The following is a 26,239-nucleotide window of genomic DNA, read 5'->3' as shown; positions in this document are numbered from 1 at the left end:
TATTTTTCCTCTCAAGATTTTTTGGGAACTTGAGACGAGGTTAGTTTGTTAATGAAGCTTATCCCTTTGTCTTTACATGAGCACTCTGTCTGAGGTAACGTTGCAGGCCACTGGTGATGCACTTAAATCCTATTCAGGTACATGTAGGACAGAGTCAGCTCATGGGACTAGGGGGCTTACACAAACAGTGGCCAAGCCAGGTCACAAGAACCTGGCAGAAACCCAAATCGTGGCAACACTCCATACTACAAATTCCAGGGTAAGCAGTTGCTTCCCATGTCTGTCTCAATAGCAGACTAAGGATTTTTCCTTCAGGAATTTGTCCAAACCTTTTTTAAACCCAGATACGCTAACTGCTGTTACCTCCTCCTCTGGCAAAGAGTTCCAGAGCTTAACTATTGGTTGAGTGAAAAAATATTTCCTCCTATTTTTTTTTAAAGTATTTCCACATAACTTCCTCGACTGCCCCCTAGTCTTTGTACTTTTGGAACGAGTAAAAAATCGATTTACTTCTACTCGTTCTGCATCACTCAGGATTTTGTAGACCTCAATCATATCTCCCCTCATCTGTCTCTTTTCCAAGTTGAAGAGCTCTAGCCTCTTTAGCCTTTCCTCATACGAAAGAAGTTCCATCCCCCTTATCATTTTAGTCGCTCTTCTTTGAACCTTTTCTAATTCCGCTATATCTTTTTTGAGATATAGCGACCAGAACTGAATGCAATACTCAGGCGCACAATGGAGCGATACAAAGGCATTATAGTATTTTCAGTCTTATTCACCATCCCTTTCCTAATAATTTCTAGCATCCTGTTTGCTTTTTTGGCCGCTACCGCACACTGAGCAGAAGATTTCAGCATATTATCTACAATACCCAGATCGTTTTGTTCAGCGCTGACCCCCAAGGTGTACCCTAGCATCAGGTAACTGTGATTTGGATTATTCTTTCCAATGTGCATCACCTTGTATTTATCCACGTTAAATTTCATCTGCCATTTGGACACCCAGTCTTCCAATTTCCTAAGGTCTTCCTGCAGTATTTTACAGTCCGCATGTGTTTTAACAACCTTGTATCATCCCTCAAATTTGATCACCTCACTCGTTGCTCCGGTCCCAGTACAGATCCCTGCGGCACTCCACTATTCACTCTCCTCCATTGAGAGAAATGACCATTTAACCCCACCCTCTGTTTTCTGTCCAATAATCAATTTCTAATCCACACCAGAACGTTGCCTCCTAACCCATGACTTTTTATTTTTCTCAGGAGTCTCTCATGAGGAACTTTATCAAAAGCTTTCTGAAAATCTAGATACATTACATCAACTGGCTCACCTTTTTCCACATGTTTATTCACACCTTCAAAGAAATGAAACAAATTGGTGAAGCAAGACTTCGCTCGGTTGAACCATGCTGATTCTGTTCCATTAAACCATGTTTGTATACGTGTTCTATAATTTTATTTTTTATAATAGTTTCCACTATTTTGTCCAGCACCGACATCAGGCTTACCGGTCTATAATTTCCTGGATCACCCCAGAACCCTTTTTAAAGATTGGCATCACTTTGGCCACCCTCCAATCTTCAGGTACTACAGATGATTTTAATGATATTTTACATATTACTAACAGCAGATCAGCAATTTCATGCTTGAGTTCTTTGAGTACCCTTGGATGTATGCCATCCGGGCCAGGTGATTTACTACATTTAATTTGTCAATTTGGCTCAGTACATCTTCCAGGTTCACCAATATTTCTTTCAATTCCTCTGCATCCTCATCCTTGAAAACCATTTCCGGTACAGGCAGATCTCTTACATCTTCTTTCATAAAGACAGAAGCAAAGAACTCATTCAGTTTCTCTGCTATGGCCTTGTTCTCCCTGAGTGCCCCTTTTGCTCCTTCGTGATCTCATGGTCCCACGGATTCTCTCACAGGCTTTCTGCTTCTGATGTACCTGATAAAGTTGTTACTGTGAGTTTTAGCTTCTGTGGCAAGTTTCTCTTCATATTCTCTTTTAGCCTTCTTTATTAATGCTTTGCATCTGACTTGCCAGTGCTTATGTTGCTTCTTATTTTCTTCATTTGGGTCCTTTTTCCATTCTTTGAAAGACAATCTTTTAGCTGTAATGGCCTCTTTTACTTCATCTTTTAACCATACTGGCTGACGTTTTCTCTTCGTTCTACCTTTGCAAATAAGTGGAATGCATCTGGACTGGGCTTCCAAGATGGTATTTTTGAATAATATCCACTCCTGATTTAGTGTCCTAACCTATGCAGCCGATCCTTTTAGTTTCTTTTTAACCATTTTCCTCATTTTATTATAGTCGCCCTTTCGAAACTTAAATGCAGCTACAGTAGATTTCTTTTGCGGGTTCATCCCAGATAGTAGCTCAAACTTGATCATGTTATGATCACTGTTTCCCAGGAGACCCAAAACCGCCACCTCTCACACTATGCCCTGCACGCCACCAAGGAACAGATCCAAAATGGCTCCCCCTCTCGTTGGTTCCTGGACCAGCTGTTCCAAGAAGCAGTCGTTTATTACATCTAGAAATTTTATCTCCCTGGCACTCCCTGATGTAACATTTATCCAGTCAATATCGGGGTAATCGAAATCACCCATTATTATAGCATTGCCCAATTTGCAAGCTTTCCTAATCTCTGTAAATATTTCTTCATTCGTCTGTTCATTCTGTCCTGGCGGACGGTAGTACAGCCCTACAAGAATACTCCTTCCCTTCACACATGGAATTTCTATCCATAACGATTCCACGCTACTATCTGTGTCATATGGAATGTTTATTTTATTTGACTCAATTCCCTCTTTAACATATAGCGCAACCCCCCCCCCCCCCCTCCAATTTGATCCCATCATTGTGATACAATTTGTACCCTGTTAACAGTGTCCCATTGATTGTCCTCCTTCCACCAAGTCTCTGAGATACCTATTATAGCTATCTCATCATTTAGTGCTATATATTCTAACTCTCCCATCTTATTTTTTAGGCTTCTAGCATTTGTATACAGGCACTTCAAATTGTGCTTTTTCCTTTGATCTACAAGCTGCTTAGATGTTGAAGGGCATAATGCACATCCTTTATCCTGCTCTCTCATTAATCATACCTGGCTTACTTAAAGCATTGTTGAAACCTCTCTACCGGGATTCCCTTAATGTCCTGTTTCAATAGTATCTTTTAAGGATACTCCACACCGAACCATACTTTCCTGGGCTTCCCCCCCCCCCCCCCCATTCTAGTTTAAAAGCTGCTCTATCTCCTTTTTAAAACTTAGCGCCAGCAGCCTGGTTCCATCCCAGTTAAGGTGGAGCCCATCCTTTTGGAACAGTCTCCCTCTTTCTTAGAATGTCACCCAGTTCCTAACAAATCTAAATCCCTCATACTTGCATCGTCTCAATCATGCATTGAGAATTTGGAGCTCTGCCTGTCTTTTGGGTCCTGGGCTTGGAACAGGGAGCATCTCTGAAAATGCGACTCTGGAGGATCTGGACCAGCTTTCTGCCTAAATTTGGCTTCCAGAACCTCCCTCCCACATTTTCCTATGTCATTGGTGTCCACGTGTACCAAGACAGTTGGCTCCTCCCCAGCACTATCTAAGATCCTGTCTAGGTGTCGCATAAGGTTCACCACTTTTGCACCAGGCAGGCAAGTCACCAGGCAATCCTCACGTCCACCAGCTACCCAGCTATCTATATGCCTAATGTTTGAATCACCAATCACAACAGCTGTCCTAACCCTTCCCTCATGGGGAGTACTTGGAGACATATCCTCGATGTGAGAGGATAGTACATCCCCTGGTGGGCAGTTCCTGGCTACAGGAGTACTTCCTACTTCACCAGGGTGATGCTCTCCTTCTAGGAGACATCCCTCCTCCAAGGCAGCACAGGAGCTACCAGACTGGAGATGAACTTCTCTACAATATCCCTGTATGTCTCCTCTATGTACCTCTCTGTCTCCCTCAGCTCCACCAAGTCTACTATTTTAGCCTCAAAACAGGTCCATTCTCTTGAGGCTAAAATAGTAGACTTGGTGGAGCTGAGGGAGACAGAGAGGTACATAGAGGAGACATACAGGGATATTGTAGAGAAGTTCATCTCCAGTCTGAGAGCTAGGAGCTCTTTGCATATAACTGCTCACCAACTGGGAGATAATCATATATGTGACACTCAATGCAAAAAACTGGATAGCACCCCTCTTGCTGCTGGACTACTGACTCCATCTTAGTATTTTTGAGTTTTTCAATAATTTAAAACTTGCTAAGGTATTAAGAATATTAGCCTAATATAAAAATGCCTTTAGTTTATATGGTATATTGTGTGATTTATTTAGTGTTTTCTTCTTAGAAGGTAATGAAATGTATTTAAAACTCTGTAAGAGCACTCCTTGCTTGGTATCTAATTATAATAACTAACTATAAATGAAGAGTTGTGCTAGGGGTAGGCAGGTACTGGGGAGGGTGTGCGGGACGAAGACTAAACTAGGTCCTGCAGTGCCAGCTAGAGGTTATCTGTTAATACTGTGGTACAAAGTTAACGTTTTAAACTAGGGGGAAAGAGTATTGAGATTAGTTGCTAAAGTTAGCTTTTTTATATTTTTATTCTGCCTATCACTAACCTATAATTCCTCCTTTAAACCCCAATCTTTAAGTTCCCAAAGCACAAAGCAAAATAATGTTCACTTACCAGAGAACTGTCCTCTTCTCTCACAACTTCTCAGATAGAAAGTTAAGTAATCAGGTTGCCCTTAGTAACCTCTGCAAATATTCTACTTCTTAACACCTTAATTAACACCTACTTGAGGTCAGTAGCAGTGCTACCCCTCCAGCAACCAAAGAACAGAAAATAACTGTCTTGTAGAACAAGATTTGAGCTTTCTACCTCTAGAAATAGTTTCAGTTTAAAACTATGGGAAAAGTGTCTACTTCTAGAGAAAATTTCAGCTATGGGAAAAAAGGTTGTACACTATGAAAACTAGTTAATAATGCTTGCTTTTCTTTCTCCCTCCCCCCCACCAAGACTAAACTAGGTTGCAGTGCCTGCTAGAGGCTGTTAATGCTGTGGTACAAAGTTCAAGTTTTAAAACTAGGAGGGAAAGAGTATGGAGATTAGTTGCTAAAGTTAGCTTTTTTAAATTTGTATTCTGCCTATCACTAACCTATAATTCCTTCTTTAAACTCCAATCATTAAGTTCCCAAAGCACAAAGAAAAATAATGTTCACTTACCAGAGAAATGGCCTCTTCTCTCATAACTTCTCAGAAAGAAAGTTAAGTGGGACCTTTCTTCTTTATAAAGTACATTTGTTGTGGAAATTGTGAGCCAATCAAAACCAACAAAATTACAACTGTATCTACAAATCATTTCTATACAGTGCTGTACACATTATATGCAGATACTTTCTCTATTCCTAGAGGGCTCACAATCTATGGGGTTTTTTTGTACCTAGGGCAATGGAGGGTTAAATGACTTGCCTAAGGTCACAAGGAGATGCAGTGGGAATCAAACTCAGGTTGCCAGGATCAAAGCATGATGCACTAACAATTAGGCTACTCCTGAGACACCTGAAGATCTGAGGACTTTTATAGAGGTGTACAGTTAGGTACAGTAGGTTCTTAGGAGTTCCTGGAGGGCTTACAATATAAAATAAGGGTGTTAAGGTGGGATTTATACCTGGGTCCCTTTATGTGAAGTCTACTGTAATCATCACAAAGCTGCCCCTCTGCTCTGCTGGGATGTCTGTGTGGCTAGTTTACTAGGAATGGTGCCACACTGTCTTTCCTATGGCTTGTTTTTATGCGTTTTTCTCTAGGACATTTTTTGTTAGAAAATGGTACCCAAAGACATACATACTGAGCATAAATCGGTAGAGTTTAGGGGGTGAAGAACTTTTGTGCACAAAAGAGGAGCAGGACTTGGGTGTGATTGTATGTGATGATCTTAAGGTGGCTAAACAGGTAGAAAAGGCAACGGTGAAAGCTAGAAGGATGCTTGGGAATGGCCAGTAGGAAAAAGGAGGTGATGATGCTTCTGTACAAGACTCTAGTGAGACCTCATTTAGAATATTGCGTACAATTCTGGAGACCATATCTTCCAAAAGATATAAACAGGATGGAGTTGGTTCAGAGGGCGGCTACTAAAATGGTCAGTTGTCTTTGTCATAAAGTGTATAGAGACAGATTTAAAGATCTCAATATGTATACTTTGGAAGAAAGGCAGGAGAAGAGATATGACAGAGACATTTAAATAGCTACATGGCATAAATGCACAGGAGGCAAGTCTCTTTCAATTGAAATGAAGCTCTGGAATGAGGGGATGTAGGATGAAGGTATAAACAGACTCAAGTAACCTGAGGAAATATTTCTTCATGGAAAGGGTGGTGAATTTGTGGAATAGCCTCCCAGTGGAAGTGGTCGAGACAAAAACAATATCTGAATTCGAGAGAGCTTGGGACAAGTACATAGGGTCTCTAAGAGCAGGGCCGCTGAGAGACTGAGCCAGGTCCGGGGCAGGGCCGCCGCTGCCAGGCCCGCTCCCCCCAGGATCATTGCCACCACTGCTGCTGCTGCCCCCCCCCCCCCAAGGATTGCCACCGCCCCTCCGCCCGCCTGCCTACTGCAGCTCGCCGCCATCTGCTGCAACTGTAATATCTTGGCTGGTGGGGATCCCAAAGACCCACCAGCAGAAGAGTCTTCCTCCAGTGCTGCTTTTCTTCTCTCTGCTGCCTGGCCTGCCTTATCTCTCAGGTTGCCCATGCTCAGTTTCAAACCGATGCTCTTCGGTGATTTTCTCAAGTCAGGAGCAGACAGTTTCCTGAATTCAAAGCCACTGCTGGATGGTTGGAAAGATGGATGGAGAGGAACAACATAAAATTCAAGAAACAGCATGGTGAAAAACAAGACGCTGATGACTTTGGTGCTGAAAATTGGGTTGTTTCAGTTCTTCCTATCATCTTGAACGAGTTTGCACCTCATGACATTTTCAATGCTGACGAAAACGGTCTCTACTGGCGAGCGTTCCTGATGGAACTCTTGCATTCAAACAAGCCGAAACTATAGGAAGTAAAACGATAGGATACGCCATTTAAAAAAAGATGTTTATCTATATTTTGGCAGCAGAATCTTATAACAGCATATTATTTTTATGTGTCAACCTGTGGCCTTTGTTTATATTCTGAAGTTCATTTTTTCAAATTTATTTTTATTTGCAGAATGTCTCTGTCTTATTATATTTGTTGTATATTATTTCTTGAACATCTTAAAGATTTGCTTGTAGGAATTCAACTGATATGTATTCTAATTATACTCATTTTTAATAATTAAGGGCTCCTTTTACTAAGCGGCAGTAAGCCCAATGTGAGCTTACCGCTCGCTATACAGGAAGTACTTCGGGGCTACTGCAGCAGCCCGGCGGTACTTCCCACCCCTAGTGGTCGTCATTTCTGGTGCTACAAAAATGTATTTATTTTTGTAGTACTGGAGTGTACATGGTGGTAATAGGGGAGTGCCACATGCTGCCGGTTACCGCTGGTTTAACGTGGGAGCCCTTACTGCCGCCTCAATGAGTGGCGGTAAGGTCTCCCCTGAAATGGCTGCGCGGCAAGTGCTTTACTTGCCATGCGGCCATTTCCTGTAGGAAAGCAAGACTTCCCTTTTATCAGCTGCAGTAAAAGGGGCCCTTGGTGCGCGTGTAAAACATGCGCCGACGTCAGCACCAGCCCCCTTTTGCAGCAGCTTGGTAAAAGGAGCCCTAGATCTTTTAATTATTAGATTTTTTAATGTTTTATGTTTTTAAATAAGATTATTATGTATGTTAAGTAGTTTTTTTTCATTTGACAGTTTCATTTATATATGTTATCATTTTTAGACCCCTGATGCAGGCGCTTGGTTGCCGAAATGCGGGTCTTTCTAATAAAGAACTCTTGATTGTCCTGTTTCTGGAGGTCGATGTCTGCTTCTTTTTTTGTATTGACCTTTTGGTATACTTTCTTCCCCTCTCTCGATTGACTCAATTCTGACCTTTACATCCTTTCTTAAAATGGGGCTGCAAATGTAGTTTTTAAAATGCATACCCAACCTCAAGCTATCTCTTTTTCCTTTGGGTAAAAAACACTCGATCCCCACACATATTTTTATTTGGAGAGTGAGGGGTGAGGGGCAGAGGGCTAGGAGTTTTCAAACAGCCTACTTATGCAAGTAAACAGTTTCTGAAATTGACATATTTGTAATATAAATTTTTGTGAACAACGCTTCCATTTATGTATGCAATAAAATCAATAGGGTCAATATTTAAAGTGATTTAATTGTCCCTGCACTGTCCTGTTAATGCAGGGGTAGCCCATGAGCAAAGCTTGGGCAGAGCTGGTACTTAACTGATTAGCGGAAATTTTCAGTCCACTAACTGGCTAAGTAAGCGGATAAAGTTAGAACAGCAAAAAAAACAAAACAAAAAAACCTATCCTAACTTGATCTGCCGAGCTAACTGGGCACCAGTCTGAATATTGGCTGATGCCTGATATTCAATGCCGGAGCCTGGACATGGCTGAGCATTGAATATCCAGGGTTAATTCTGCCTTTGGCAGTTAGCGGCTTAAAAACCATTGACCATTGCTGGCTGAATATTATCCTCAATGTTTCTATGGTTTATTGGTATGGAAACTTAGGTTACGAGATGACACACACTGTTATGCAAACGTTCCCCTTCTCCTTCTACCATGCAATAAGCTGGAAATGAGGGGAGCTGAATGTTAACTAATTACTACTACTTATCATTTCTATAGTGCTATTAGACGTATGCAGCACTGTACACTTTGAACGTGAAGAGACAGTCCCTGCTAAACAGAGCTTACAATCTACTCAGGACAGACAAACAGGACAAATAAAGGATAAGGGAATTACTAAGGTGCGAATGATAAAACAGACATGGGTACTGAACAAGTGAATAGGGGTTAGGAGTTAAAAGCAGCATCAAAAAGGCAGGCTTTTAGCCTAGATTTGAAGACAGCCAGAGATGGAGGACTTAATGGCTCAGGAAGTCTATTCCAGGCATATGGTGAAGCAAGATAAAAGGAGAGGAGTCTGGAGTTGGCAGTGGAAGAGAAGGGTACAGATAAGAGAGATTTACCTGGGGGAAGAGTGTAGGGAGAGAGAAGAGTGGAGAGGTATTGAGAAGCTACAGAGTAAATGCACTTCTAAGTCAATAAGAGGGGCTTGAACTGTATGTGGAAATGAAGTGACTTGAGGAGAGGGCGGAATATAAGTCGTGCAGCAGAATTAACTAATTTGGGAACTTGTACGTTCATTTGGTCAGTTTGGCCAAGATGGTAGAAAACACCTGAGAACCCCTGATATTTGAACAGCCAACTTACCTAGTTTCAGGAGAGAGATTGTTTAGACAGTCCTACATATCTAACTACCCCATCCTGGAGGGCCAATGCAATAAATTGTGCTATGCTTTATAAAGTACAGCAGTTAGCTTGAGATTTTCCTGTGCTAGTCTTACTTCCAATGCAGAAAAATGTCTAATGCAGGAAAACCTCAAGTAAAGGATAGTACAGTAATAATCAAAATTGCATGCAAAGAACTGAATAATATATTGCTCCCAATGAAAAAAAAACATGCAAAAACTTAGCACACTTTTCTTTACCTTTCGCTTAATAACATGTAAAAATGCAACTGGGAGCAAAGGACTTGTATGAGCTGAAGTGCAACACTTCACCTCCTCTCTACACTGCCAATTGCACCTACCTCCCTCTCAGGACTCCCAACCCCCACACATGTGCCTGGTGGTCCAAATAACCTCTGACCCTCTTTTACCATCCCATAGATTTTTTTCTGATGGCCCAAGTGATCCCTAGCACTGCTCTCAACCACCCTGCCCTTTCTACAAAAAAATACGCTGGGGGCCCAAGTGGACCCCCAACAATGCTCCTCAGAACCCCTCTGACCACCCCCAAATCTTCTGGGAAGAAAAAGTGATGCCTACTCACTCCTGTCTATGTGTCACCATATTGGAAAATGGTGGTGCCTGATCCCTCCAAAGTGGTCACACTGAGGCAGTAGTAAGTGGGCGTTGCTCCTGCTTCCCAACATTGGAGGTACATGTGATTCTGAGGGGGTCAGATGGATTGAGGGGTATCAGCTAGGGCTACCAGCATTTTTTTTGGTGCGGAGGGGTGGGAAGAGGACTGCAAGGAGCCACTTGAGCCACCAGGGAAAATCTTTAGGAGGTAAAGGGTTGGGATCCAGGGACCAGAGACAACCAGGAATGTTTGTGGGGGCTAGAGGGAATCTGGAGAGACAGAGTGTCAGAAGCAGCATGGGGTGGGGTTGGGAAATCATAGGCAGAGATGAAATGCTCTGTATAGGGCCTGCACTAGTATCAACTAATGATGACAGTCTGCCCCCCCCCCCCCTCCCCAAACAAAATATGAGGACAAATCTAAAGTGATGCACTTTAGGAAGAATAATCCAAATCATAGTTACTTCATGCTAAGATCCACATTAGGTTTCAGCACCCAATAAAAAGATTTAGGTGTCTAGAAATGTTAAGTAGTAGTAGTAGTAGTAGTATCGTAGACAATAAACTGAACGTTTCTGCCTAGTGTGTGCAGCAGCCAAAAAAAGCAAACAGGATGCTAGGAATGAATGGCAGCCCTACCATTAAGCCACCTGAGGCGGGGGCCTCAGGTGGCATGCTCCAGGACTGGCACTCTCTCCTCCCTCCTCAACCCTTTACCTTATTTGTTTCTTTTCCAAAAGGCGGCAGTGGCAGTGATTCCTGTTTCCTCAGCAGCGGGATGCAGTAACAAACAGGCTGGAGCCAGCAGCAGGGCAATCTATGGGAATCGCTGCCGCCTTTTAGAAAAGAAAATATGGTAAACGCAGAGAAGGGGGAGATGCTAGACCTGGTGCGGGTGTGGGGGCAGATGGCATCTCATCCCTGCCTTAGGTGGCAGATTGCCTTGGGCTGTCATTGCTAGGAATCATTAGGAAACAGATAGAAAATAAGACAAAGAATATTATAATGCCTCTGTTTCGCTCCATGGTGCGACCACACCTTGAGTATTGTGTACAATTCTGGTTGCCTATCTTAAAAAAGCAGAATTAGAAAAGGTTCAAAGAAGGGTGACCAAAATGATTAAGGAAATGGAACTCCTCTCATATGAGGAAAGGCTTAAGAGGTTAGGACTCTTCAGCTTGGAAAAGAGACTGATGAGGGGGGATATGATAGAGGTCTACAAAATACTTAGTAGTGTAGAACGGGTAAACGTAAATCGATTTTTTACTCTTTCAAAAAGTAAAGACTAGAGGACACTCAAGGAACTTAGATGGTACTAGTTTTAAAACAAACAGGAGGAAATATTTTTTCACTCAATGAATAGTTATGCTCCGGAACTCATTGCCAGAGGATGTGGTATCAGCGGTTAGTGTATTTGGGTTTAAAAGAGGTTTGGACAAGTTTTTTGTTACATTTGTACCCTGTGCTTACCCACTCATGGCAGGCTCAATGTGGCTTACATATTGTATACAGGTACTTATTTGCACCTGGGACAATGGAGGGTTAAGTGACTTGCCCAGAGTCACAAGGAGCTGCCTGGGCCTGAAGTGGGAATTGAACTCAGTTCCTCAGGACCAAAGTCCACCACCCTAACCACTAGGCCACTGTTCCACTTCCTAGAAGAAAAGTTCAAAGTCTATTATTTAGACACTAGTAAAAGAGGCCCGTTTCTGAGCAAATGAAACGGGTGCTAGCAAGGTTTTCGTCGCCAACACCTCCCCTCCCTGGCCAACCCCTTCGTTGTTCTGCCATTGCTCCGCCCCCAACGTCATGACGTTTGACGCGAGGGCGGGGCCCGGAGCGATTTCCCACCCCCCGCCTCCCTCCCTGCCAACCCCTTCGTTGTTCTGCCATTGTTCCGCCCTCGAGGGCGGGGCCCGGAGCGATTTTGGTGGCTTCACCACCATGAACCTTCGAACCTTTTTGAAGGAAGTCAGTGCTTGGCTTCACTGACGTCAGTGTCCTCAGAACGTTGAGGGTGAGTTTTATTATAGTAGATGGGGAAGCCACCACTTGCCCTGGGAGTGGTAGCATGGAATGTTGCTACTATTTGGGATTTGTCAGGTACTTGTGACCTGCTTTGGCCACTGTAGGAAACAGAATACTTGGCTAGATTAACCATGGGTCTGATCCAGTATGGCGATTCTTATAGTATGTTATGAACTGGAGGTCTTGTGCAAACCCTCCAGTTGAAACCAATGTAGACCCATGTCTGCATGCATCTGGTGTGCTCTGACATTAGTGGACATTTTTTGCATATCATTTGGTTACTGGATTGGGGAGCAAAACTTTGTCCTTAATCTTGTGTTAAGAAGTAGGGTTGGGCAGCCAGAAAATTTCTTTTTTGAATCATTTCTCATATTGTTTCCGGGAGTATGCATTTTGTTTGGTCATTTTTTCATTGTTGGGAGCAAAGTTGTTGAGTGTGCACTTCTTTGAAAGAGCGTGCACTAAGTGCAAAGAGGACACACTCTTTCATAAAAAATAAGCACTATGTGCACATGAACAATGGTTTGTGCGTGTGCAATGGGTGCTCTTGAAAGAGTGAGCGTTATCAGAAAACGATTCATTTTCATGTTTTTTTTCTGCTCGTTTTTGTTTGAAAATAACAAGCAGTGGCATGTCATTACAAACAAATGCCCATCCCAATAGGAAGTTATGCACCATGACCTAACGCAAAGTTTTTGCATTGGCCCCTGCCCTGGTCATTAGGGGACCTGCAGCACTTCTGTGAATGAGCAGGATTCTTCCAACACTGCTTCAGGAAGTGCGTTAAAATGACTGACCAAAATGTCTCCCTCCGCTGCATCTAGGGAAGAATAAGGGTATGTTCAGTTTATCACCCCGCAGTCGTTTTGAAGAAACAGTTTGCCTCATAACAATGTTTACTTCTAACCACCAGGGCGGCAGCTTCTAACTCGGACCTATGCTAGGTTAACTATGTCCCTTTTGCTCTCTGCTAATGTCCACCTTCCCACTGATGGGGTTTATGGCTTGTCTGAACTGTGAAAACTCTTCGAAACCGGCTGTTCAAGTAATCAGGAATACTTTGCCATTTAGCTAGCGATCGACAGGAGGAGTTAGTTTGACTTGTTGCAGCCGCCGTACTGACGTCGGTAGAGAAGGTAGAACCAACACAGTGGCGCACGGGTCTGGCGTCAGCGTAAGCCGGTAGAGGGCGAGCGCGCGGGGCCTCGGACCCTCTATGCCGCGCTTGTTCGCTATGAACGTCGTCACTACGGTACTGTGAGGGGCCCCCGGGAATGGAGTTACAGGGGGCCCCGGTGCGGCTGAGTGTTGACCCCTCAAAGCCCGGCGCCGCCCCCGAGGCCGAGTGCGGCCTGAGCGACATCAGCCTTAAGAGGCAGTTGAAGGCCTGCCGAAGTCAACTACTGAAAACCCGGTGGGCGCTGCTACAGCAGAACCAGCGGCTGCGGAGGAGAGTTCAGCGCTACAACCGGAGCCTGCGCAGACAGGTGAGAACTGGTAGACCAAGGTCTCCCCCTACTGGAGAGAGCCACAGCTCAGCCAGGGGTACAGGTGAAAAGAGAGAGAGGAGAAAGGCTAATGAATTACGGGATTGACTTCTGGATCCCCAAATTAGATTGGCCCACATACTTTGAGCCGTTTTGAACTTGCTTCCTTTGTCCTTTACAATCTAGAATTGAAGCGGTGCAAAGAAAAGCTACGAGAATGGTATGGGATTTGCGTTACAAGACGTATGAGGGAGAGACTTGCTGACCTAAACATGTATACTCTGGAGGAAAGGAGAAACAGGGGTGATATGATACAGACGTTCAAATATTTGAACGGTATTAATCCGCAAACGAACCTTTTCCGGAGATGCGAAGGCGGTAGAACGAGAGGACATGAAATGAGATTGAAGTGGGGCACACTCAAGAAAAATGTCAGGAAGTATTTTTTCACGGAGAGAGTGGTAGATGCTTGGAATGCCCTCCCGCGGGAGGTGGTGGAGATGAAAACGGTAACGGAATTCAAACATGCGTGGGATAAACATAAAGGAATCCTGTTCAGAAGGAATGGATCCTCAGGAGCTTAGCCGAGATTGGATGGCGGAGCCGGTGGTGGGAGGTGGGGCTAGTACTGGGCAGACTTCTACAGTCTGTGCCCTGAAAAAGACAGATACAAACCAAGGTAAGGTATACACAAAAAGTAGCATATATGAGTTATCTTGTTGGGCAGACTGGATGGACCGTGCAGGTATTTTTCTGACGTCATCTGCTATGTTACACTGAGGCATATTTTCAAAGAACTTAGCCTTCCAAAGTTCCATAGGTTTCTTGTTTCAATAATACAGTCGGGTACGCCGCTTAACGGGGCCATCATTGGAGATGGCCGCCCTTATAGTTGGCCACCCCCGTTCAGTTATGCCCCTCCACGTCATCTAAAGGTTATTAGTCATATTTGTCTCCTATGGAAGTTTTCTGTTCTCCATTCACTCTTTCGCTTAGGGAGATTCTCAGTTCCCTCTGTCTCCTAATAGAGGTTCTCAGTTCACTACCTCCTATAGGAGTTCCTCCTGCACCTGCAATCTTTCCCTATGTGGCCTCTCACTTGTCTCTCCACTAGGTAGGTTCTTCCTGCAGGTGTCTACCTTGTCTCATAGTTGGCAGCAGAGATTTGCATCTGAATCTTCGACTGTGGCGATTTCAGCGGCTTCAGTCTATGTGAATTTTCAGCAGTTCTTTCATGGTGGGAAGTGTCATTTGTGTGCACAATTTCTTCTGTAGCTGTTTGCTATAGACCTCCCATCTGAGACTGGCAGCTTTGGGGCTTTGTTCTACAACTAACTGGCAGAAAGATCAACTGAAGCTCAGAACCCTGCTTAGGGTTCTTAGCTTCAGTCGATCTTCCTGGGGTTTCTGAACAGCAACTGGCAGTTGTGGGAGCTATGGCATGGATCCGTCATTTGTCAAGCTTTGCAGCCAACCCTGGCAGCTCTGAATCTTCTGAGCCAGAGTTGACGCCTCAGTTATTCATATTTACATAAGTACATAAGTAATGCAACACTGGGAAAAGACCAAGGGTCCATCGAGCCCAGCATCCTGTCCACGACAGCGGCCAATCCAGGCCAAGGGCACCTGGCAAGCTTCCCAAACGTACAAACATTCTATACATGTTATTCCCGGAATTGTGGATTTTTCCCAAGTCCATTTAGTAGCGGTTTATGGACTTGTCCATTAGGAAACTGTCTAACCCCTTTTTAAACTCTGCCAAGCTAACCGCCTTCACCACGCTCTCCGGCAATGAATTCCAGAGTTTAATTACGCGTTGGGTGAAGAAACATTTTTTCCGATTTGTTTTAAATTTACTACACTAGTTTCATCGCATGCCCCCTAGTCCTAGTATTTTTGGAAAGCGTGAACAGACGCTTCACATCCACCTGTTCCACTCCACTCATTATTTTATATACCTCTATCATGTCTCCCCTCAGCCGTCTCTTCTCCAAGCTGAAAAGCTCTACCTCCTTAGTCTTTCTTCATAGGGAAGTCGTCTCATCCCCGCTGTCATTTTAGTCGCCCTTCGCTGCACCTTTTCCAATTCCACTATATCTTTCTTGAGATGCGGCGACCAGAGTTGAATACAATACTCAAGGTGCGGTCGCACCATGGAGCGATATAACGGCATTATAACATCCTCACACCTGTTTCCAATACCTTTCCTAATAATGCTCAAAATTCTATTCGCTTTCCGAGGTGCAGCAGCACACTGAGCAGAAGGTTTTAGCGTATTATCGACAACAACACCCAGATCCCTTTCTTGGTCCGTAACTCCTAACGTGGAACCTTGCATGACGTAGCTATGATTTGGGTTCTTTTTTCCCCACATGCATCACCTTGCATTTGCTCACATTAAACGTCATCTGCCATTTAGCTGCCCAGTCTCCCAGTCTCGTAAGGTCCTTCTGTAATTGTTCACAATCCTGTTGCGAGTTAACGACTTTGAATAACTTTGTGTCATCAGCAAATTTAATTACCTCGCTAGTTACTCCCATCTCTAAATCATTTATAAATATATTAAAAAGCAGCGGTCCTAGCACAGACCCCTGAGGAACCCCACTAACCACCCTTCTCCATTGTGAATACTGTCCATTTAACCCCACTCTCTGTTTCCTATCCTTCAACCAGTTTTTAATCCACAATAGAACTTTTCCTCCTATCCCATGACCCTCCAATTTCCTCTGTAGCCTTTCATGAGGTACCTTGTCAAACGCCTTTTGAAAATCCAGATACACAATATCAACCGGCTCCCCTTTGTCCACATGTTCGTTTACTCCTTCAAAGAATTGAAGTAAATTGGTCAAGCAAGATTTCCCCACACAAAAGCCGTGCTGACTCGGTCTCAGTAATCTATGTCCTCGGATGTGCTCTGTAATTTTGTTTTTAATAATAGCCTCGACCATTTTCCCCGGCACCAACGTCAGACTCACCGGTCTATAATTTCCCGGATCTCCCCTGGAACCTTTTTAAAAAATGGGCGTTACATTGGCCACCCTCCAATCTTCCGATACCACGCTCGATTTTAAGGATAAATTGCATATCACTAGCAGTAGCTCCGCAAGCTCATTTTTCAGTTCTGTCAGTACTCTAGGATGAATACCATCCGGTCCAGGAGATTTGCTACTCTTCAGTTTGCTGAACTGCCCCATTATTTGACTCCCTTACTCTTGGATCTTCCTGTGCTGACCTTCACCTATACTTCTTCTGGGCTTAAGTCCTTAGTGATGACAGCCTTGATGCAGGTATCAGCTATTATATCTGCATATTTATCCAGAGTGCAATTGCTTAGCTATCTGTTCTATGTGGGACACCTTACAATTGTCTCAGTGCTGGGTTGGGGAATCTCTCTTCCCTTATGAGGCTGAAGGGGGTCATCTCATTTTTTGGCCTAAACAGTCATTTTCAATGAGGAACTGAGAGCTTTGCCTGTTTTTTTGCAGCAGACAGTTCATCTTCTTCATCGCTGCATTCCATGTCAAGTGGTCTGGTGGTCCCTGTGCGACCATTACGGATTTCGATGAAATTTTCTTTGAACATTCATTCATGTCCCTAATGAACATTGGTAAAGTTTTACGTTTGCCGATGCAATACTTGCTGAGATATAGTAATCTGTTTGACCCCATACTGCAGCCTTCTATGGTATGACTCCGTTGTTTTGGCAACTTTGAGACACTGTATCTCCGGCAATATTTTGTTGAGAGAAACAAAATTTGGCCATTTTATACAACTTTTTGCGCTCTATTAAACAAAATAATAAAAAAAATCATGAGCGATTTCCATGAAGAAAACTTGGAGCAAACTTGGTCCGAAAAATTTGCAGCATGAAAAAATTGTAAAGTTTGGCTTTTTATATCTCTGGAATTAAACGTGTGATAAACATGAAACTTTGCACACAACAACTTATCAACACAAGGTTTTCGAATATAAAATTTCATTCTCCTAATATTTTCCATTAGTTCACAAATTGAGTGTAAAGTTGGTGATTTTTGCAAAAACACCAAAAATAGGGTATTTTTTTAGCCCACTTTTACAAAAAAAAAAAGACCTTCTGGAAACTCTTTTTAATCATTTTCATTAGAAAGATCATGTTTCAAACCCCTTAAAAAAGTAGGGTTGGTTTTTCATCGCTGGCATATAAGGCCTTAGAAATAGGGACAAATTTGAGGACGTTGCTATCGCACGCTGCTATCGCAACATCACATACATTCTATTATTTTTGTTTTATACAGACATTATTAGTACCTAAATTGCATTGGTCCATGGTGACATTGTCACTACCAGTTCAGGAACTTGAACCAGTAACCCCATCGCCATAGGGGTCACGCCCGATAGTTGTGCAACACCGGCCACGGGTGGGTTTCTTGGATGAGGATCCCAAGCCTCTAGTTTGGTTTCTTCATCAAGGTTCCAAAGCCTTGTGTGGGTATCTGTCCGGTTCCCGAGCCGACGATTGGGCAGCTTATCCTAGGTTCCTAAGCCTAAAGTGGGTATCTTAAATGGTTCCCAAGCCGAAGTCCGTAATGTTTGTATGAACTGCCAAATTCCAACGATTGCTTATTTATTATTGAATTTACGAGCCACTTTCTTTAGTGTCACTTCTGGGAATTGATACTGGCGGCCTGACGACGTAACTAATGGCGCTGGAAGCACACAAATAAGATGTGCTGGAACCCAACAAACATCTTGTCTTTCAGGCCAATAAAATGAATGAACCGGACCTGGTGGATGCATAAATGTTACCAATGCATCATTTTGTTCGACGGACATTTCTACAACGTTGCCTACCCACCACTTATTGTCATAAATGCAGGCAACATAACAACCAGGCAATAGTTTGGCCAATTTTAAATTAGGATCGACGATATCGGAAATTTTGGCCACAAAGTTAATCGTGTCATTTGAAACTTTGTTGACAGAAATCGAATTTGAATCAACTGGCACAAACTGGTGATGATCTTTTGGGCCAGGTATTGTGCAGCTAGCTTTCCATCTTTCTTCTTGCAGCGTCCTGTTTTCTTGGATTTCTTCAGTCGGAACATACATATATTTAATTCCATGAATGTTTTTGTCACAAAAGTTAAACAGATCTATTGGTGTCAGTATTTGGTCGGTTAATAACGTTTAGTCGTGCCACCAACTCCATCACATGGTGACTTGCCATGACTCGTACCAAAAAAGTTCCATTTGGCCTCAAAATCATTCTTGTGATTGCACAGATTGACGAAATTTTTGAAAGCCTTGAGCAGCGTCTTGGACAACAAACCAGTAATTCTGCGCAAAATCCATCAGTACAATAAGTTCGGTTTCTTTTAGGCCAGCTTTTAATGACTTCAAGTATTCGCTTTGATATTTTGAAATGAAGTGGTGGCCAGTCAGTTTCCAAATTTTGCTAGCGAGTTTTTCAATAAAGTTGTCAACAGTGAGAACATGTGTTTCGAGCGTTTCACGGTCAGTATGAACCCATTGTTTGAATTCTATTGATTCTTCTTTTTTTTTGAATGTTTATTTATTTTTATTAAGCATTAACAGAGCATATAACAATGAAAACAATCACACAATACAAATACTTCCAACTGCAAATATCAAACTCTTTGTTTGTTGTTATTCTTTAACCCCTTTGTGTGTTCCCCTTCTCCCTGCCCTCCCCCCTAAACAACTGGCAAGGTAGGGTCAGACTGCGCCAACCACTCAGTATATGGATCCCAAACATGATGATACACTATTAGGCGACCTTGTCGCATTGCTGTTAGCTTAGACATCAGCTGGATATAGTCCAGTTTTCGTAGGATCACTTTTAGTCCCGGTAAAGTTTGTTGCTTCCAAGCCGCCGCCAGCACCAATTTGCTGGCCACCAGTATTTGCGTGGCTAGTTGAAATGCATATTTTTTTGTGCCCTGAGGCCGCATATGTAAAAGGCAGTGTTCCATTTTCATGGGAAGATCTATTTTCGTTACACTGGCAATCAATTTCACAACCCTCTCCCAATACTGTTGAGCATGGGGACAGGTCCACCAGATGTGAACCATATCTCCTATCATTTCACATTGACGCCAACAGAGAGCCGATACCCCTTTAAACATTTTAGCTAATCTCTGTGGTGTATAATGCCAACAATATAATATTTTATAGCCATTTTCTATCAGAGCGTAAGAAATTGACCCTTGAAGCAGAGATACAAACACTCGTTCCCACTGTGAGTATTCATAAGAAACCCCCAATATTTTTTCCCATCTGGATGTGTAGTATAGAATGGGTTGTGATTGTAACAAGAGTGCTTTGTATAGCCTAGAGATCCCCCCTCTTCCCCCACCCCCAGCCATCGCTCTCTCCAGCTGCGTTTCTTCCAAGCCCAATTCTTCCTTTGCCCGCCTCAAAATAAAGTCCCTAAGTTAGCGATATTGGAATGCATTAGAGGCCGGAATCCCATATTCCTCTTGCAGTGTCTCAAAAGTTAGAAGTTCCCCCTCCTCCCACACTTGTCCCAGCTCCCATAGACCCATTCTTTCCCAGTTTCTAAAACAGGGATCCGAGGATCCTGGGATGAATCCTGGTGCATAGCGAATTGTCATGTGTAAAAAATGTGTGCGTCCTCGGAAAAAATTACTACGAATTTTACTCCAAGTCATAAGTGGCCATTGGACCACTGGTGGCATTTCCTTTGTTATCTCTCTTAACTCCCAATCAGATAGCCAGGGGATGAGTCTTAATGGGTGTGAATAGCACCATGTCTGCTCCATGGCCTTCCAGGCCTTTGCACCCCCATACATCCACTCCGCTAATATGCGAAGGTGTGCCGCCTGGTGGTAGAGCCAAAAAGATGGTACTCCCATGCCCCCTTGTGCTCTCGGCTGATGCATTACCGACCGGCGCACCCGTGGTGGCTTCCGTTTCCATATAAAGGAGAAGACCCTGTGCTGTAAGCCTTTAAAGAACTTATCAGGTAGTGAGATAGGAAGTGCCATAAATAGATATAGCAATTTCGGCAGCAAGATCATTTTGACCGCACTTATCCTCCCCGTCCATGATATCGTTAGGCCCTCCCATCTATCCATTTCCATGAAAAGCTCCCGGACGTTTGCTGGGAAATTGGCCGCATACAAATCCTCCAACCGTTTTGTAAGGTTTACCCCTAAATATCTAATGCTTCTGGAAACCCACCGGAAGGGGAAAGTATCTCGCAGTCTTGCTATTTGATCCTCTGGGATAGTGATATTCAACGCCTCTGATTTATCCATATTAATCTTGAATCCTGCCACCCAGCCATAATCTCGCAAGGCTGCTCCTATGATTGGGAGTGCTGTGCTAGGGTTTGCTAACGTGAGAAGGATATCATCCGCAAATAATAGGATCCGAGACTCGGTCACTCCCATCCGTATCCCCTCTATATCAGGATGTGATCTAATAAAAGCTGCCAACGGTTCTACAGCCAGGGCGAAAAGGAGAGGCGACAAGGCACATCCCTGCCTCGTCCCCCACCGCAGCACAAACGTTGGGGACTGGCTCCCATTGACCCTCACCGAGGCCGTGGGCGCTCTATACAATAAAGAGATCCAGTGCATAAAGCCCTCTGGGACTCCCCCCCCTCCTCAAGGTCGCGAACAGGAACGGCCAATGCACCCTATCAAACGCCTTCTCTGCGTCCAGAGAGATTATACAGAGTGGCAGCTTTTTCATATGGGCAGCTTGAATGAGGTGCATTGTCCTGCGAATGTTGTCGAACGTTTGACGCTCACGCACAAATCCCGCTTGATCCTCATGAACTAATTGCGGGAGATACTGCTGTAGGCGAGACGCCAGAATTGCAGTGAATATTTTATAATCCACCCCTAAGAGGGAGATTGGCCTGTATGAACTACATAGCTGAGGGTCCTTGCCCGGTTTGGGTATAACTATAATATTCACCTGATGCCAGGTCTCCGGAAGAGACCTCTGTTTTTCCAAATCGTTAAATACCCTCTGCAGCATAGGAGCCACCAAGGGCCCAAAAGTCTTATAAAATTTGTTTGTGAAGCCATCGGGCCCTGGAGCTTTACTTGGTGCCAGTTCTTTTATTGCGTGTAAGACCTCCTCTAATTCGATTGGTCTGGAAAGTCTATGTTGAGCACTCTCTGTGAGTGTAGGCAGTTTGACTCTGTCTAAGAAGGCCTGTATCTCAACCTCCTCTGGGCTAATGTCCGGGGTATATAGTTTTTCATAAAAACTCCTGAAAGCTGTTTGCATAGCCACCGGATCCGTTATTCGGTTCCCTCTATCATCTCTCAACTGAGTAACATGCGCTTTTTTTGCCTGCTGCTTTAGTTTGTGAGCTAAAAGCTTACTAGTCTTGTTACCGAATTCAAAATGTGTCTGGCGTGCCCTCTGCAACTGCTCTAAAATGTCCGCCAATTGAAGCTCTCGGATCTCTTGTCTAAGTTTGTGTGCTTGATCTAACAAAGCTTGGACTGAGCCCCCATGTCCCCGTCTGCTTATCATCCTCTCCAGCTGTGCTAGTCTCTTACGCCCCGACTCCTCTGCCTGAGTTCTTTCTTTTCGCACGTGAGCTTTCAGGGCGATGAAATGACCCCTCATCACCGCCTTAAATCCCTCCCACAGCACCTCTGGGGAAACCTCTCCATTATCGTTAAATTGGATATATTCTTTAATTATCCTCTCAAATTGAAGCACATGAGTCACCTCAGTCAGCAATGCATCATCCAGGCGCCACTGTGGGGTATCCCCTCGCCCCTCCCCAGGCCGCAGAACCAAAAGGACCGGGCTATGATCCGACCACATACGTGGCTCTATGTAGTGGTCTCCAACACAACCCATCACCGCCGTGTCCCCCAGCCAAAAATCAATCCGAGAGAAGGAATTATGAACCTGGGAGAAATAAGTATAATCCCTTTGTGTTGGATTAGCTTGCCTCCATAGATCGCTCAAATGCCACCTGGCTAAGAAGGCGTGGAGTGATTCCCGCCCTTGTCTAGCATAGTGTACTAAGGAGGCGGAATTATCCAGTTGCGGGTTAGGGGTAATATTAAAGTCTCCTCCCACTAATATTGATCCCTCCCCATGTGTCAATAATATTTGATCTAGTTGCTGAAAAAATTCCTGATGGTCTGCATTAGGCCCATATACGTTCACTATAGTGTACTTTTGTGTTCCCAACTGAATAATCAGCAAAATATATCGACCCCCCTTGTCTCTGATGACTTTTTGGATCTGCCATGATCGGGAGTCATTAAGCGCTATCAGCACCCCTCTGCTCTTAGAGCCTGAACTGTTCGATGCAAAGAAAATGTGCGGGTAGTGGTGATGCCTACACAGCCTCTCATATTGCTTTTTCAAATGAGTCTCCTGAATCAGGGCTATATCGACTTTTAAGCGAGTCAGCTCCCTAAACAGAAGCTGATGCTTCATTGGTACATTTAAGCCTCTGACATTCAGGAGTGCTAGTGTTACATCTTGCATCTCTTTACCCCCTTTAAGCTCTCTCGGCCTACCCCAGTGTGTATCCACTCCCACTCGTCCACATACTCCTCGCCACTCATTAATTCCTTCCCCCTTCCCCCCCCCTTTCTCTTCTCCCCTCCCACCCGTCCACCCGCCTCCCCCCATATTCATACAGATCCTCCCTCATAATTGAAGAAGTATCTAATAGAGGAAGCAACTCACCCCTCCACTCACCCTCAAATTACTACTATACAGCTTATTAACCGTTCTCCCTTGAACTATAAACCGTTTCAAACAGAAATTGGATATCACCATTAAACTTGTGATTCTAGGCTCCTGTCAGGCCCAAGCCTATCTCAGGATAACACAGTGTTTGGTCCCCTTACCCACAGTCATGTGAGCCAGCCAGCCGACTGCTGTCGTTGTAGCCTCTTTTGTCCTTTGCCCACTCGCTGCCATTTCGAGTGGGATGTCGGAGCTCTGTCTCTGCTGGGTTTCCCCGGAGTCACCGGGGGAGCTTCCTGTTGTGTCTCTGGCAAAGCTGCTCTAGCTTCAGCTAGAGTTCTTGCTTGGTGCATACGGCCCTCTTTGTAGAATACCAGGGCAAAAGGATGCCTCCAGCGGTACCGAATGCCAAGCTCCTGCAGCTGCCGGGTTATTGGTTTCAGCTCCGCACGCCGCTTTAAAGTGGCAGACGCTAGATCCTGGTATATTTCCACTTGGTAGGTATCCCACTTGAAACTTTGCAGACGTCTTGCCGCCTGGAACACCTTCTCCTTTAACTTATAGTCTTGGAAGCAGGCTATGATGTCTTTGGGCAAGTTATTCCGCGTTGGGCCCAGTGATCTGTGGGAGCGCTCCAGCACAACTGTAGTAGCCTCCTGCGGGGCATCCGTTTCTTTCAAGAGAGCGCTCACCACTTGCTGCACCACTGCTTCACAATCAGCGTATTCTGGTGTTTCAGGTATGCCTCTGAAACGCAGATTATGCCATCGGCTCCTGTTCTCTAGATCCTCCATCTTGTCTGCCAATTGCTGTTGCCCCAAGCGGACATCTGCGACCGCTCGGTCCAGCGATCCGAGCTCCTCCGTATGGTACTCAACTCGGGTCTCCATTTCTTCCATCCGGCTTCCCAGTTCTCTAATTTCTCCCCGAAGATCCGAGCCCAGTGTTTCCAGTTCGGCCCGGACCGCCTTTACATCTGCCCGGATCTCCTGCAGCCACTCTTTTAACTCCGCTAGCGGATCCGCGGTTGTGTGCTCCTGATCTTCCCCAAAGAGGCACAAACTTTGCTGGGACTCGCCGTCCATCAGCTTGCGGGAGCACTCGGGCGGGTTTTCCGGGCCCGCCACGCGGTTTGCCGCCTTTCCGCCTTTGAAGCCAAATTGGCTGAGTTCCGCTTGCGTGCTCATCTCCGCTCGGATCGCCACCACTTATTCGATCGCTGGGGGCCCAGATCGCACTAGGAGGGCTCGATTAACGGGAGAACTCACGTTTCTTTGCTCCGGTGAGTGGGAGCTGAATTTTTAAGCCGCCATCTTCCACGGTGACGTCACTTCCCCCCGAATTCTATTGATTCTTCTGAGTCCCAGTCCTCAAATATTTCTTCCAAATATGCTATCCTATTTTCAACAGTGGCTAATCCAGGTCACCAGTACCTGGCAGAAACTCAAAAAGTAGCAAGATTCCGTGCTAGCAATCCCAGGGCAAGCAGTGGCTTCCCATGTCTGTCTAAATAGCAGACTATGAACTTTTCCTTCAGGAATTTGTTGAAACCTTTTTTTTTAAACCCAGGTATGCTAGCCATTGCTACCACATCCTCCAGCAACGAGTTTCAGGGCTTAACTATTTGTGGAGTGAAATTGGTTTTCAAGGATGATGATGCGAAGGAACAGAAAGAAATCTCGGTGAACCTGGAAGATGCCTGAATAAAAGACTCCTAGATCTATTACTATTACTCTTCTTTCCCATAGCATACTTTGGACTCTCACAGAGGGTGTTTCCTGTTCGTCTTGTTTCCTGTCTTTACTGAAAGAACTCAAATATGATTCTTCTAGCTTTCGCCATTGCAAATCACACTGCAATAAACATCATACTAGTATTCCCTACCAGTTACAGCAAGTGAGAGAAGGCAAGATACAAATCATAGGAAATTTTTAGACTACGCAAACAGAAACAACAACCAAAAAGTATTGGCACAATTTATGGTACAAATCTACTAATTATCCTCTACAACTTGAGGACTAGCCACAGACCCAGGTAAGCCTGTAACCTGGGCTTCTGTGGATTTACTATTAAGAAACATGGCAAGATATTGAGGCTCAAAAATATAACTTGCATCCTGATATTTAATCAGATATTGACATGGAAAATGATGAAAAATCCCCCACCTAATTGGGTGACCCTAAAAATTGCTTCTGCCTGTTGAGTGGACTTAAAGATCTTGGGGAGTATCCTTATTCAGTAATTCATAAAGAAGAGAGTCTTTTGCTTTAAAGAACATTTTAATAACCAGTGAAATAAGACTCACGTGCCACCCCCATCATGAAATATGACCCAGTAAATCTCTATGGCAGGAGTTCCAAGTTCTGTAGTATACAAACTGACATACAGTGAACATAGCAGTTAAGGAATTCCTTTTAAGCTATCCCTCTACCCTTCCAACCCCATCCAAACTGCTGCACCTGTATCAAAATGCCCCCACAACCCAAAAAGTATCCTACCACCCCGCAGTTTGTCCCTTCTCTGAAAACCTACGCCAAGTAATGTGCCCCCCCCCCCCCCCCCCCCCCACCAAACACACACACACACCTGCACATTCAGTAAGGTTGGAGAGAATTCCATGATCCATTTTCTGTGTGCTTTTTCCATTTATTTGTTCATTTCATGTGTGTTATATCTTGCAGGTGGAAAAACTAAGCAGGGAAATCCATGAATGGAAGCAAAGAGAGAAGAATGATGCCGCAGTGCAGACAGAAGATTACACTGTTTGGTCCCATTCAGGTAGTGAAGCATATTCTTGGTGAAACAATTTCATTTGTTTCTTCTCAGTTGTGTTGGATCCTGTCACATTCCTACATGCTTCAGCATTGCATCATCCTTATTGCATTGGGGTGAATGGAAAAATGGAAATAATTGCTGTTTGGAAAGTAAGATTTACAGCTTCAAGTTATTTATCTGCAGGGATTTTTTTTCATTTTGAGTTTTCTCTTGCTGCTTTCT

The 26,239-nt window shown here is 44.2% G+C and overlaps 1 protein-coding gene across 3 annotated transcripts in view; it reads left to right on the top strand.

The window, feature by feature from the left end:
- The first annotated feature begins 13,179 nt into the window (after positions 1 to 13,179).
- The window catches only part of AGGF1 (angiogenic factor with G-patch and FHA domains 1), a 126,289-nt gene continuing 113,229 nt past the window's right edge, over positions 13,180 to 26,239 (top strand). For 2 of the 3 annotated variants that reach the window (XM_030193255.1, XM_030193253.1), the window contains exons 1-2: positions 13,180 to 13,540; positions 25,924 to 26,023. In XM_030193255.1, coding sequence (XP_030049115.1) covers positions 13,328 to 13,540; positions 25,924 to 26,023 — 313 coding nt within the window. In that variant the 5' untranslated portion in view covers positions 13,180 to 13,327. The remainder of the gene's footprint in view (positions 13,541 to 25,923; positions 26,024 to 26,239) is intronic. The other variant, XM_030193254.1, reaches the window with a different exon arrangement.

This window comes from Microcaecilia unicolor, chromosome 2 (assembly GCF_901765095.1).
Source record: "Microcaecilia unicolor chromosome 2, aMicUni1.1, whole genome shotgun sequence".
Classification (NCBI taxonomy): Eukaryota; Metazoa; Chordata; class Amphibia; order Gymnophiona; family Siphonopidae; genus Microcaecilia; species Microcaecilia unicolor.
The sequence above is the reverse complement of the archived record's forward strand: the minus strand, read 5'-3'. Positions and strand labels throughout refer to the sequence as shown.